At 40.4% G+C, this 13,325-nt stretch overlaps 1 protein-coding gene across 2 annotated transcripts; it reads left to right on the top strand.

Moving 5' to 3' along the window:
* Positions 1 to 1,463: 1,463 nt before the first annotated feature.
* Positions 1,464 to 12,440, top strand: LOC311136198 (ectonucleoside triphosphate diphosphohydrolase 6-like). 2 transcript variants are annotated; one of them, XM_084170297.1, is made up of 14 exons: positions 1,464 to 1,639; positions 2,084 to 2,411; positions 3,268 to 3,344; positions 3,472 to 3,615; positions 4,553 to 4,628; positions 6,340 to 6,375; positions 6,886 to 6,974; positions 8,203 to 8,282; positions 10,310 to 10,374; positions 10,934 to 11,038; positions 11,191 to 11,331; positions 11,463 to 11,519; positions 11,745 to 11,857; positions 11,982 to 12,440. In XM_084170297.1, the coding sequence occupies exons 1-14, from the start codon at positions 1,616 to 1,618 to the stop codon at positions 12,063 to 12,065; spliced, it is 1,419 nt and encodes a 472-aa protein (XP_084026423.1). In that variant the 5' UTR covers positions 1,464 to 1,615; the 3' UTR covers positions 12,066 to 12,440. The 2 variants fall into 2 exon arrangements, with proteins under 2 accessions (XP_084026423.1, XP_084026424.1); XM_084170298.1 differs by having other exon boundaries at positions 1,521 to 1,639; positions 8,206 to 8,282.
* Positions 12,441 to 13,325: the final 885 nt, after the last annotated feature.

Below are 13,325 nucleotides of genomic sequence, written 5' to 3'. Positions count from 1 at the left end.
TAAAGATCCCTTATTACAGATTTTCATGAAACCTGGACTCAGGGGTAGACATAACATAGTAAGCGAAAATCCGGGATACACAAATTAGTGTGATATGTTATGTTTGGTATGGTATGTCTAATTTGTGGATGTCCATCATCCATTTTGTATGAAATGTTATAAATTACAATTCGCATTATATTACAAATTACAATTTGTATGATAGTCCCGTGTAGCTCAGTTGGTAGAGCAGAGCAGGGTTGTGGGTTCAATTCCCACGGGGGGCCAGTATGAAAGAAAATGTATGCACTCACTAACTGTAAGTCGCTCTGGATAACACCGTCTGCTAAATGACGTAAATGTAAATATATTACGAATTAGAATTTGCATGATGTTATGAATTGCAATTTGTACAATATGTTACAAATTTCATTTTTTTTGTGGCTAAAGTTAGTTAGGTTAGGGGTTAGGATTAGGGGTTAAGGTTAGGGTTAAGGTTAAAGTTAGGGTTAGGAGTTAGGTTAAAGGGTTAAGGTTAGGGATAGGAGAAGGGTTAGCTAACATGCTAATTAGTTGCAAAGTAGCTAAAAAGTAGTAAGTAGTTGCTAAGTTGCTAATTAGCTAAAATGCTAAATGATGAATTTTGGAATATGCGTAACAGTGAATGTGAAAATATTGGAAAGGTTTTTGACAAATAGAAAACTACATTTTACATTTAAGTAATTGAAAGAGAGTATGTGAATCTGTTAAAATCAACTAAATTGAAATCAAAGAGTCGATTACACAAACAAATCATAAACTCTCTTCTGAACTAAAATATTATTTGAATTTTACAGGTAGAATGATAGAGGTCACATCAAACATGTAACTGTACATCCTGCTAGTACAGTTCTAGCGCCCCTATACTTTGATATAAGAAATGCCACCTTTTCAACAAACAGAAAAATGTGGCTTCACAAATTGAAGTTGTGATGCAATGTTGTGCAACATACAAAAACCGTCATATGATTGACTTTTCTGTTTATTGTTTCTCATACTATTTCTCATAATGTTTAACTGATTCTAATAATAGATAAGAGTTGTTGTTTTTGTTTTCTCACAGCCAAATTATTTGCTTTCCATAATAAGTTAGCCTACTTCTGAAATTGTGTGGCTTCACTTGGCAGGTAGTTCAACAAAATCTGGACTAAATAATTGTCCGAACCATGGTCACAATGTATTTGGGTAGTGCTAACATTCGGTAGTGGAAATAATCCCTTGCCACTTTTAATTTAACAGATAATGTATAAACCACTTGTGAGCCTTTCTAGAGGCTAGTTGGTATTTTGCCGGGTTCATTTACTAGTCGGAACTAGGAAACTCGAAAATATCGGAATTGCTAACTGGTTGTAGTTATACACGTGGCGCCTTCAACCAGTCAGCAAGTCAGACATTTCCGACAAGTTTATGAACGCGGCATTTTCTTCCTACGTCATCAGTAAAACACACGCTGACGTAATCAAACAGATATTTGGGTTGGTTTGAGGTTCGAGCACCAAGCTAATTAATTATTTGACATGAGTTTTCAAACAATCGTCCCAGATATGAACACCGAAAATGCAAATGATCAGAATAAGTAGCTAGCTATTAATGCTACATGCACAGGATTTGCTCTCGTAACGTAAGTTGTCTTCAATATAAACAAGCCAGGGACAAAGCCAGTTCGCTATCTAGCTATACTAGCTAGTACATTTTGTTTGTTCACTTTGACTGTTGTCTTTTACTGTACTAGAATACAGTGACAGCTAGCCTGCCAGTATTTACACTATTCTACATAAGATTTCATGCTAGCAATTCAAAAGGGAAAAACCCACCCCATGTCTTGTCTTAAAGAAAATTCACAGGTCAGGAGAACGTTACAGTACCTAGTAGTGTACGTTAGTTAGTTAGCTAATTGCTTTAGTGATTATGTAGCTTGTACTAAAACAGTTGTTTCTAGCTAGTGGTGTTGGTATTGAAAAGTTTGAAATTATGTATACAGGTAGCTAACTAAACCTCCGTGATGTCACCTTTCTAACAGCCCTCTATCAGATGGCTAACTGCTGTATGTCTGTTTCATTTTTAGGACGAACAGCCTTTAGTTCTGTATGGAACTGCAGAATGTGCCTTACACACACCAGTCACCATGAGGTTACCAAAGTTGGCCAGTGTTTTTGTCTTCTTGGGCTGCCTGGCAGCTTACCTGATGCTTGTTAAGCGCCACTATGATGGTGTAAGGCCAGCCATCTCCAAAATACCACCTCACTTCCACCCCAGATTGGGCTTGTCGAGCAGTCCCAACAGACCAACCTCCTCAGAAGTGGTCAGCAGGCGTTTCCAGTATGGCGTTATGTTTGATGCTGGGAGCACAGGGACAAGGATCCATGTCTTCAAGTTTCAACTGGAGGACAACGGTACAGTACATGTGTGCATTGTTGAAAACAAATATATTACACTGGGAGAGGTAGAAAAGACAGTATGAATGTAGAAATGTTACCTCCATACCTCTGAACTCAAAAGTAATATGTTATCTCTATTCCATCCATTTATGGACTTGTTTTGGTGAATAATATAAGCTGCATCTGCAAATGTAGTTGACCAAAATGGATCAATTAAATGTTGCGCTCTGCATTGCTTTTAGCATTTGTAAGCCATGTGCGGCAGCAAAAAGTATTAATTACAGATTTGAATCCATGTGAGACATGTAAGGCTTTCAGGCTTAATTTGTATTATGTGCTTTGATGTTGGCAGAACAAAATGCACATTAATTCATTACTCCATTTAAGGCCTCATATTAGGCTTACGCTGCCCCATACCAGGAATCCCCCCAAAAAAGTTTCTGTAAAGCTTCGCCAAATGGCTTAGTTATCGCATTATTTCAACATTAAGCTAAATCATTTAAGTGCTGTTTTGGCTTCATTGTTAAACCAATGATTGTTATATTCGAATGGCTACCAAGCACCTGCTATTTATGTTGAAATAGCCCTCATCGTTTTGCACAAACAAGCAACATGTCAGTAGAGGTTATACGCATCACAGAAGCAATGTAGAAATTCTGACAAGATAGAACAAGTCAATTGTTATGGCAGTGTTATGTAGGCTACTTTATAATATCACACCGCTTGCCATGGATTTTCTGCCTTGGTGGTAACTATTAGCATTACTCAAATCTACATTAGCACCCTAAAATTCTATTTAAATTGTGAATTAAATGTCAACTGTATTTCACTGCAATGGGCTTCATGCAACTTGTTCTGTCTTTTTCCACAGAGGCTCCTAAATTGGCACATGAAACATTCAGAGCAATAAAACCAGGTCTATCTGCATATGCTGATGACCCAGAAAAGGTTACCAACTTCATATATCTATTTGAAAAGAACAGTCAACATACTAAATGTAGGCCATCTCTTGTTATTGCACTGACATTATCTTTAGAAATCTAATCTCTTGGTTCCTCTGTCGGTTGTTTCTTAGTGTAAAGAAGGGATCCTGGAGCTGTTGGCAGTGGCCCAAGGCAGCATTCCCTCTTCCGTATGGAGCAGCACTCCTCTGGTCCTCAAAGCCACTGCAGGCCTCCGTCTTCTGCCTGGGGAGAAGGCCACACACCTACTGGACAGGGTGAGCCTTTCACCACTGTCCAATGTCTGTGGACTCACTGCATAGATAGATTACCATACCACAAACACTGCACAGTTCCCACTCTCTCACCTTGTGGAGTTAGCATTTCTGTTAGCTGTTTTGTTACATTTCACCCTGATTTCTGATTTTACACTGGGGAAAAAAACAAGATTTGTGCTGGGAAAAGCATGTAGGTTGGCAGTGGTCAAAGAATGAGTTGCCCACTTACAAATTAGCTAAGCTCTGTAATTGCATAACGTGTCTAAATTTACCCCATACTGTTGGTGCTCCTCCCGGTGCAGTAATACCATCAGCTGAAAGCAATTCCAGGCTGTATCACAACCGGCCGTGATTGTGAGTCCCATAGGGCGGCGCACAATTGGCCCAGCGTCGTCCGGGTTTGGCCGGTGTAGGCCGTCATTGTAAATAAGAATTTGTTCTTAACTGACTTGCCTAGTTAAATAAAGGTAAAATAAAAAAAATTAATGGCATGAATTAATTGCATAAGTGACCTCTTATGCGCTTGTTTGATGACCTGTCAGTGTTCCGGATCCTTCACTCCTTTCACACATCCACCTCTCCTCCTCTTTTTTTTCTCTCCATTTAATAGCCTATAACAGGTTCACCTAAGGACTACACACCCTAAACCTGTTTAGTTTGTAGTTTAACTATTAAGTGGCTGAGTGTTCCCTCACCCAACCCCTTTTTACAACAATGAGAGGTGTGAATTGAATACAAGTGTGTCATCCTTGTCCTAAATATGCATTAATGTACTATCTAGAAACAACTCCTGAATAGTAATATTTATGTATTGCAAAGTTGATTTCATGCAGATAGGACCTTATAGAAAGAATCGTGTCATGTACATGAAGTATGTATGTGGAAAACAGCTTCCAAACATGGTTGAGGAAGAACTGACCTTAAGATTTCTATATAGGTGAGGGAGGTGTTTGGGGAGTCTCCTTTCCTGTCCAGAGGGGACAGTGTGTCCATAATGGATGGCACTGATGAAGGTATGTCTGGCCCTCACCCACCTGTAGTTTCACAAAACACGTCATTCCTGTGCAGGTGTTTCTAGTGTCTTATACTGTGGGACTCACATTTTCATATACAAGAATTTCTCATGCACAATACATATATTTTTTTGTATAGATGCAAGATTCCCACTTAATCCAATTAGAATTCAATGTTTTTACACTGCACCCATTTGGGTCTTTGGGGTCTTAGTGAAGCAATTTTTCCATGCCCTTGCCAATTTATGGACACCTGTATGACTTTTTGATGTAGATAATTTTTTTATCCCTTGATAGTTCTTCTAATTCATAACAATTTCTAGATGTTCTTTCCTCTTGCATGATGAATTGGCATTATTAGAGGAAATACAGTATTTTAAGGCAACAGAAGTTATCACAGGACTGGATCTTTGGGATCACTGATTAGGATTTTTCCACAGAGTGTTGCATTGACTCAGAGAGCAAGAGAGGTCACTCAGTTTGACCTGACCCTGATTTACCCAATGCATACAGAGGCATTTAGCAGATTATGGAAAAGCAAGTTAAACGTGTCAATCTACGCTTTAACCTCCATGACTAATAACAGCAAAACTTTTGACTGGAGTGCAGAATTAATACAATTCGTAGATAATGGAGTTCGGGCTGGACTGGAGTCCACTGTGTCCAGTGGGGCGGCCTAGATGGTAGAGGCCCTCTCTGGTCCATTACTAGCTTGTTTGATCAACATCAAGCTGTTTGGTGACAGGCTATGTCTCTGTGGCTATTAGGTTCTGGTCCTTTGGCCAGGCATTAACCTTTCAATTCTCTGCCATTACCGTGGGCATTGATGCTTTAATATGATTGTTATATTGAAATAAGACATACATTGGTGTTTTATGTTGAAAGGCATGTTTGATATAGGCACAAAAGCAATACATAAAATATTTTAATCCAATCCTTTTAAAGTAGTTCATACAAGCAATTATGGGCATGTAGGATAATGTTCAGTTTAATCTCTGCAAACCGAATATCTGCCATTCATTTCTGAGGCTGAAAAAGTTTTCTTCTTCCCCAAGTCTATCAGCCTTGTTACAGTGGAGGTGACCTGACCCTTGGAAAATGCCTTTTTATGATTATTGAATTAATTTGAAGTTCGCGTTTTTGTGCCTAATGGACAAATTCCTCTAGCGTCATTGCTTAGCTGTAATGCTAAACTCCCGCTCGATCCATAACCGGATTTCACTGCCTTATTATCAGTTCGATTTTTGCCGCTCTTTCCCCGCACGCTTATCCTAGTGGAGAGTACACATTCTCTCTCTGAATCGAACAGACTTATAAAAAATATAAGTGGTATTTGAGGGAGGCCTGAGGGATAAAGTGGACAAAGTGTATGGTAGCTAAGTGACAGTATTTGGTCATAATGACTACTAGTGCAGCACTCTTTTTTTTCTCCTATAGCTCCTATGATATAGTTCTGAGTCAATAAACTAGGAAAGGGTCATTACAGGGTTGTTAAAGGCACTAATGCACGCAATGGAGTCACACTGAGTGCAAACATTATGCTATATAAATACATTATGGCATTAAACAATCTCCTCATTTGACCTAAATAGTTGACCCCTAAATACTGTTTAAATGATTTCAGTACAAACTATGTAAACACTTTATACATGTATTATGAAGGATTGATTAAGAGGGATGAGGTAATCACCATCTCTTTTTCTCCTCACAGGGATCTCTGCTTGGATCACTGTCAACTTCCTCATAGGTGAGATGCTTTCACATTTTGTTTACTGTCAGTTGCTAATGACATAGATGGCATTGGTAAGGATCGATATAGAGACTAAAGGTGTACTAGATGGAAGAGAAAAAATATTCCAGTGGGAATGTGACCATATATACTAGGGATGTGCATCTTTCCCTTTCAAGATGATTTGATACGTATCTAGATACATGGGCTACGAAACGATACTGGAACGATATGTTTTAGTTTGGAACGATTCAGTGAACTAAAGACCAAGGCATCCTGTACTGACCCTACCACCCTCACCCTCAGGGGCCCTGGCCCCAAGCTCAATGTTCAGAACAGGCTTAATTCTGGTACATAAACAGAACACCAGCAAAATAGATTAATCTGGACAAGAAATGTTGATGACCTGTTATTGGATTAGCCTAGCGCTGCATCCCCAGTTCCTCCTTGGTGACAACACTGGCACTGCCCCCCACCCGACCCGCTCTTTCTCCCCTTCTCTCTCTCCTCCTCTCGCTCTCTCTGCAGGGGGTCTCCACGGCACTGACACACCCACTGTGGGGATGCTGGATTTGGGAGGGGGGTCCACCCAGATCACCTTCTCCCCCCAGGATGAGGTACAATAAGGCGTCTCTGTTTGATAGCGGATGCGCATGCCCGTACACACACACACACACACACACACACACACACACACACACACACACACACACACACACACAGTAGATAATAAAGCCAGATCTCTTCTCTAAAGTAACACAAACTACCAGGATGTCCTCTCATCTTAGGGCTTAATCAGCAAATGCCACGCTAATCCGAAAGGGCTGTTAAATAAACGTTGTTGGACATTAGGTTGGATGGGAGGAGAGGGGGATTTCTTGTTCCTTAACTAGGTCAGGCCTTGTACACGAGGGATTGAGGACCAATTTACCATGTCATTACACTGCTTTTCAAAGAGTTTAAACTCTCCCGGCAAGCCGTTCACGCCATAGGGGTGAAATTAGTTTGCAGATTGGGGCAGTTTTTTTAATCTTCTTATTGAGTAGATCCTTTTTGTCGGTTTGATGTCAAACAGCACAGTGTGATGTCTGTTGTATAAACTCTAACTGGTCACCCAGGAATTGGGGTTCATATAAGAAAACATGTACCATTCTGATGTTTAAATCTCAAATCAAATCAAATTTTATTGGCCACATGCGCCGAATACAACAGGTGCAGACATTACAGTGAAATGCTTACTTACAGCCCTTAACCAACAGTGCATTTCTTTTTAACAAAAAAAGTAAAAATAAAACAACAACAAAAAAAGTGTTGAGAAAAAAAGAGCAGAAGTAAAATAAAATAACAGTAGGGAGGCTATATATACAGGGGAGTACCGGTGCAGAGTCAATGTGCGGGGGCACCGGCTAGTTGAGGTAGTTGAAGTAATATGTACATGTGGGTAGAGTTAAAGTGACTATGCATAAATAATTAACAGAGTAGCAGCAGCGTAAAAGGATGGGGTGGGGGGGCAGTGCAAATAGTCCGGGTAGCCATGATTAGCTGTTCAGGAGTCTTATGGCTTGGGGGTAGAAGCTGTTGAGAAGTCTTTTGGACCTAGACTTGGCACTCCGGTACCGCTTGCCGTGCGGTAGCAGAGAGAACAGTCTATGACTAGGGTGGCTGGAGTCTTTGACAATTTTGAGGGCCTTCCTCTGACACCGCCTGGTATAGAGGTCCTGGATGGCAGGAAGCTTGGCCCCAGTGATGTACTGGGCCGTACGCACTACCCTCTAGTAATAATGTTTTGTTTGCAAATGTATAAAGCCACACAATTATGTTTTGCATCTTTGTTTTTCTCTCCAGAAGACCATCCAGACCTCACCCATCAACTACATTACATCATTTCAGATGTTCAACAGCACCCACACACTCTACTCACACAGGTACTCTCATGCACTATGTTTAGACGGATAATTGTGCTCTTTGGAAAGTCCTCCACCCTCTTTATGTTAAACCTACGGTGTGGTGCATCCAACTTCAAACTGGTCACTCCAGCTGCAAACTGGTCACTCCAGCTGCAAACTGGTCACTCCAGCTGCAAACTGGTCACTCCAGCTGCAAACTGGTCACTCCAGCTGCAAACTGGTCACTCCAGCTGCAAACGGGTCACTCCAGCTGCAAACGGGTCACTCCAGCTGCTAACGGGTCACTCCAGCTGCTAACGGGTCTATTTCGTCCTCTACCATGATTTAATTGTGGGGAACTTATTGCTATATTATTGCAACTGTCAATATGTATTTTTATTGAAATTATTCCTACCATTTTATTTGTTGTTTGCATGGAGCTTTAAGATGAAAGCTGTAGCACAAATGTATATGGCAGTATATATATGCGCTCAAGTACACGCTTCCATTTTTGGCTTAATAATATCTTATATACTAAGGCTAAGTGCTAAAACAGCTTTGGTGGGACATTTACAGTGGGTATCGTTAGTATTAACCCCCCTTGGATTTCTTCACATTTTGTGTGTTTGGGATCATGGCTAGACAGCAAATAAGGTTTTGCCATAGATTTTCAAGCAGATTTAAGTCAAAACTGTAACTTGGCCACTCAGGAACATTCATTGTCTTCTTGGTAAGTAACTCCAATGTAGATTTGGCGTTCTGTTGTATGTTATTGTCCTGCTGAAAGGTGAATTCCTCTCCCAGTGTCTGGTATAAAGTAGACTGAAGCAGGTTTTCCTGTAGGATTTTGCCTGTGCTTAGCTCCATCACGTTTCTTTTTATCCCGAAAAAACGATTTGCCGATGTCAAGCATACCCATATCATGATGCAGCCACCACCATGCTTGAAAAGGAAGCAGTTACTCAGTGACGTGTTGTGTTGGATTTGCCCCAAACATAAGGCTTTGCATTTAGGCCAGAAAGTGTATTCCTTTGCAGTGTTTTTTTGCAGTATTACTTTAGTGCCTTGTTGCATACAGGATCCATGTTTTGGAATATTTGTATTCTTCTTTCTACTCTCATTTAAGTCATTATTGTGGAGTCACTACTGTGATCTTGATCCATCCTCCGTTTTCTCCCATCACAGCCATTGAACTCCGTAGTTGTTTTAAAATCACCAATGGCCTCATGGTGACATCCCTGAGCAGTGTCCTTCCTGTCCTGCAGCTCAGTTCAGAAGGACGACTGTGTCTTTGATATCTGGGTGGTTTATTACAACATCCACCGAATAATTATTAACTTGACCATGCTTAAAGAGATATTCAATGTCTGATTTGTTATTGTTACCCATCTACCAATCACTGCCCTTCTTTATGAGACTTTTGAAAAGCTCCCTGGTCTTTGTAGTTGAATCTGTACTTGAAATGCAATACTTGACTGAGGGACCTGACGGATGTTGTATGTATGGGGGACAGAGGAAGGGGTAGTCATAAAAAAATGTAAACTCCTATTATTTCACAGTGAGCCCATGTAACTTATGTGATATATTTTTAAGCCACATTTTACTCCTGAACTAATTTTGGCTTGCCTAAACAAACGGGATGAATACTTATGCAACGACTATATTTTAGTTATTAATTTGAAGAATTTGATTTTCACTTTGACATTATAGAGTATTATGTGTAGATCAATGACAAAACAATCACAATTAAATCTATTTCAATCCCACTTTGTAATGCAACAAAATATGAAGAAATCCAATGCGGGTGAATACTTATGATACCTTCTGTAGTTTAGTATTTGGCACTGTGGGGGGCCCTACCTGCTTTCCTGAAATGCAGCCCTCTCTGTGCTGTTGTTCAGAGAGGTGCAATGAAACAGGTTTATTCTTTCTGTCCTCAGGTTAGTGTATGACCCTGCAAAAAAATGTTTTGCATGTTGCACAAACTGTATGACTATACACACTCTCAGACACATACCTCTCATTTCTGTGTGTCACAGACTGATTCTGCTTTCTTTCTTGCACAGCTACCTTGGTCTAGGCTTGATGTCGGCAAGACTAGCTGTCTTGGGAGGAATCGAGGGACAGCCTTGTATGTGGTTTTTCAATTTGCTTTCATCGTTGCCTTTTAAAGACCCTCCCCGTCCTGATAAATAAGCCATTATCTAATCTTTTAATAACATGGGCCAAGATTAATTCCTTGCATGCCAGCTGTTGCTGTGATTTAGTTGATGCCGGGCTTTAAGAACTACCATCAGTCGAATGCCCCGGATGCAGTTCTCCATGGGGATTTGCATTTTATACACTTGCATTTTAATCCGATTTCTTTACATTTGTTTGTTGTATAATCTATTTATTCTCAATGTTCTCTCAATGCATTTTTGGTTATAGGGTTGCTTTAGTGTGCCACCAGATGTCGGCCAATAGCCATAAAACCTGTTGGAGCACAGCAATTTCAGATGCTGTGTCCCCTTACAGCATTATACTTAGAGTGGAAATTGTAGTCCGAACATTAGTTTGTTGTTTATTTTCGTAAAATGTAGCATTCTCCAGCCATAGCTTTCCTATATATCCCGACTGTGTACCAAAACATAAGCTATGTTGGTCAGGTCAAAATTAAATGTGCATTCTCTCTGTTCTATTTTCAACAGTAGAGGATATCAGCACAGAGCTAGTAAGCCCCTGCTTGGCCCCGGAATACTCTGGCCAATGGGAGCATGCAGAAGTTCTGTATACTGTGAAGGGCCAAAAGGCAGGTATGGTAAAAAGGGATTAATAACTAACTTAACATGAATATTACTACTGCTAAGTACCAATTGTTACGTCAGTTAATGAACAATGAATTGCCTGTCAGACCGTGCCTGATCTGACCATTTATTGTGTATAAACAGTTTTGTTTCTGTTTCAGGAGAGCCCATTTATGAGTCATGCCTTAGGAAAGTGGAGAAGATGCTGTATAGGAAGGTGAAGAAGGCAGGGGAAGCCAAAGATATGGAATTCTATGCCTTTTCATACTACTATGACAGAGCTGTGGATCTGGGAGCTATTGGTAGGAACCCTACCTGCCTTTTGCCACTTCAGTTGGTGTAAATTAATATGCTGCTCAGTTATCGATAATGATATCTTCATTTAGTAACTGAATGTAGTTCTATTCTAATTCTAATCACCCCTCTCACTCAGATGAGAAAACAGGAGGGACTATAAAAGTCAGCGATTACATTGATGCTGCCAAGAGAGGTAAGACAGCGCTCTCATGCTGCAGTTTTGTGTACTGCATGTGGTTCACTGCTACTGAACTGAATTTGAATAGAAACATGACTTATCCCTATTCATCAACGTTCGACTCATCGCATTCACACGTTTAATAAATAAGTAATCCAAGTTCTATTGGAATTGAGTGAATACTTGGAAGAAATCAGCATATTGGATGCTGATTTATAAGCATGTCTTGCTTTCTCCCAGTGTGCAACGGAATGGCGGTTAATCCAGGAGAGAATCCTTTCCTTTGTCTGGATCTAACCTACATCTCTGGGATGCTGCAAGAGCTTGGTTTTCCCAAAGATAAAGTATTTAAGGTAAGAACCAAATGCAAATAAGCCATTTATCATTCATTCGAAATCAACTGTGAGAGTGTTGCATTGAGGCTGTGCATTTCCATGGGTCTGCATCGGACGGCCAAAGATTTGTGTGTGTTTTCAGCTGGCAAGGAAGATTGATGAAGTGGAGACTAGCTGGGCTCTGGGGGCTACTTTCCACTACATCGAGTCCATCCGCAGTCAGTGAGCTGCCAGTCTCTCCTTTCACTCGCCACTGCTATGACGTGCCAGTGATTCTGTGCTGCAAAGTATGCTTTGGGAAAATGTCCCCAGTGATTGTACTTGTTCTTCAAAGTTTTATCAAAATGTGAGTTTATATTACCAGTCGCCTTTGGATGTTTTAGTTTTATCTTTTGGCAGGTGTGATTGTTTTGTACTTATAAAGGAATGTTACACATGGTACTGGTGTAGTTTGAAGGAGCATGACCGATTCCATATTTGGTATTTTTAAATGTCAAATTGCTAAAATGTTATTGTCTGTACAATTGTATACAGTTCAGAATCAAGAACTGGTGTATTGAAGGCATATATGTATTTTGAATGATAAAACAAATTGAAACAATTTACAGATTTAACACCTTTATTAGCATATTATGCTCAGACAAACCATCAAGCTGTAGCTTACACCACTGATATATTTTCACTATAAAACATATTAGAATTTGTATATCTTCAACATGACATTGGGGAGCAGCATATCCCCAGTCTCATAGGAATGCGTCACACCACTCGCTCAGGCAATGGGAGCAGGATGCAGCATTAATGGTGTGGGCAAAGCTGGTGTCCTTCAGCCACTCAGTGAACAGCTCCCCGTCCTTCCGCAGCAGCAGGAACTGTCCCAGGACCGCAAAGGCCTAAAAATAGGAGATGCAGCAGTTATCCTAAATGAGGAAATATTACTTTGTTGCAGTGGTCCTCCTCTGAGTGCAGGTCAGCGATGTGGGGCTACTGTCCATGGTGGAAAATCAAAACAATCCTGGTCCTGGGCACCCACAGTGGTGTACTTTTTTTGTTCTTGCCCAGCACTAACACCTGATTAGTGAATCAGGGGCTTGATTAGTTGAATCAGGCGTGTTGGTGCTACAGAGATAGAACAAACATGTGCATGTAGAACCAGGATTGAAAATCCATCAACTGAAAACACTTGACCTTTTTAAAATGGGGCCTAAAAGTCCCCATTTGCCGAGGCCAACTCCTTGACAACTTGGGAGAACTGCCCATTTCTGACACCCCAAAATGTAATTGAACTAATTTGGCAAATGTAGCCATCTAGTCTAGAATGTATGCTAGTAAAAAGGAATGAATTTACTGACTTTGTCAAAACCTTGCTCCTCCATTTTCTTTCCGAAGACTTCTCCAATTCCTGACAGTGCAGTCACTGGTTTATCACCAATGGGTTCAGCAATGAAGTCCCCTGAGAAGTGGTCAACATTTCTGCAAGAGACAG

Source organism: Coregonus lavaretus, assembly GCF_964263955.1.
Source record: "Coregonus lavaretus genome assembly, chromosome: 1".
NCBI lineage: Eukaryota > Metazoa > Chordata > Actinopteri > Salmoniformes > Salmonidae > Coregonus > Coregonus lavaretus.
Note: the sequence above shows the minus strand (reverse complement) of the source record. Positions and strands in the feature narration are given on the sequence as shown.

Excerpts from the sequence above, each read along its gene's own strand:
- LOC311136198 (XM_084170297.1), top strand. The coding sequence starts at position 1,616 with ATGCACAGGATTTGCTCTCGTAAC. Across the intron at positions 11,520-11,744 it reads CATTGATGCTGCCAAGAGAG|TGTGCAACGGAATGGCGGTT; the intron begins GTAAGACAGCGC and ends GCTTTCTCCCAG. Across the intron at positions 11,858-11,981 it reads CCAAAGATAAAGTATTTAAG|CTGGCAAGGAAGATTGATGA; the intron begins GTAAGAACCAAA and ends GTGTGTTTTCAG.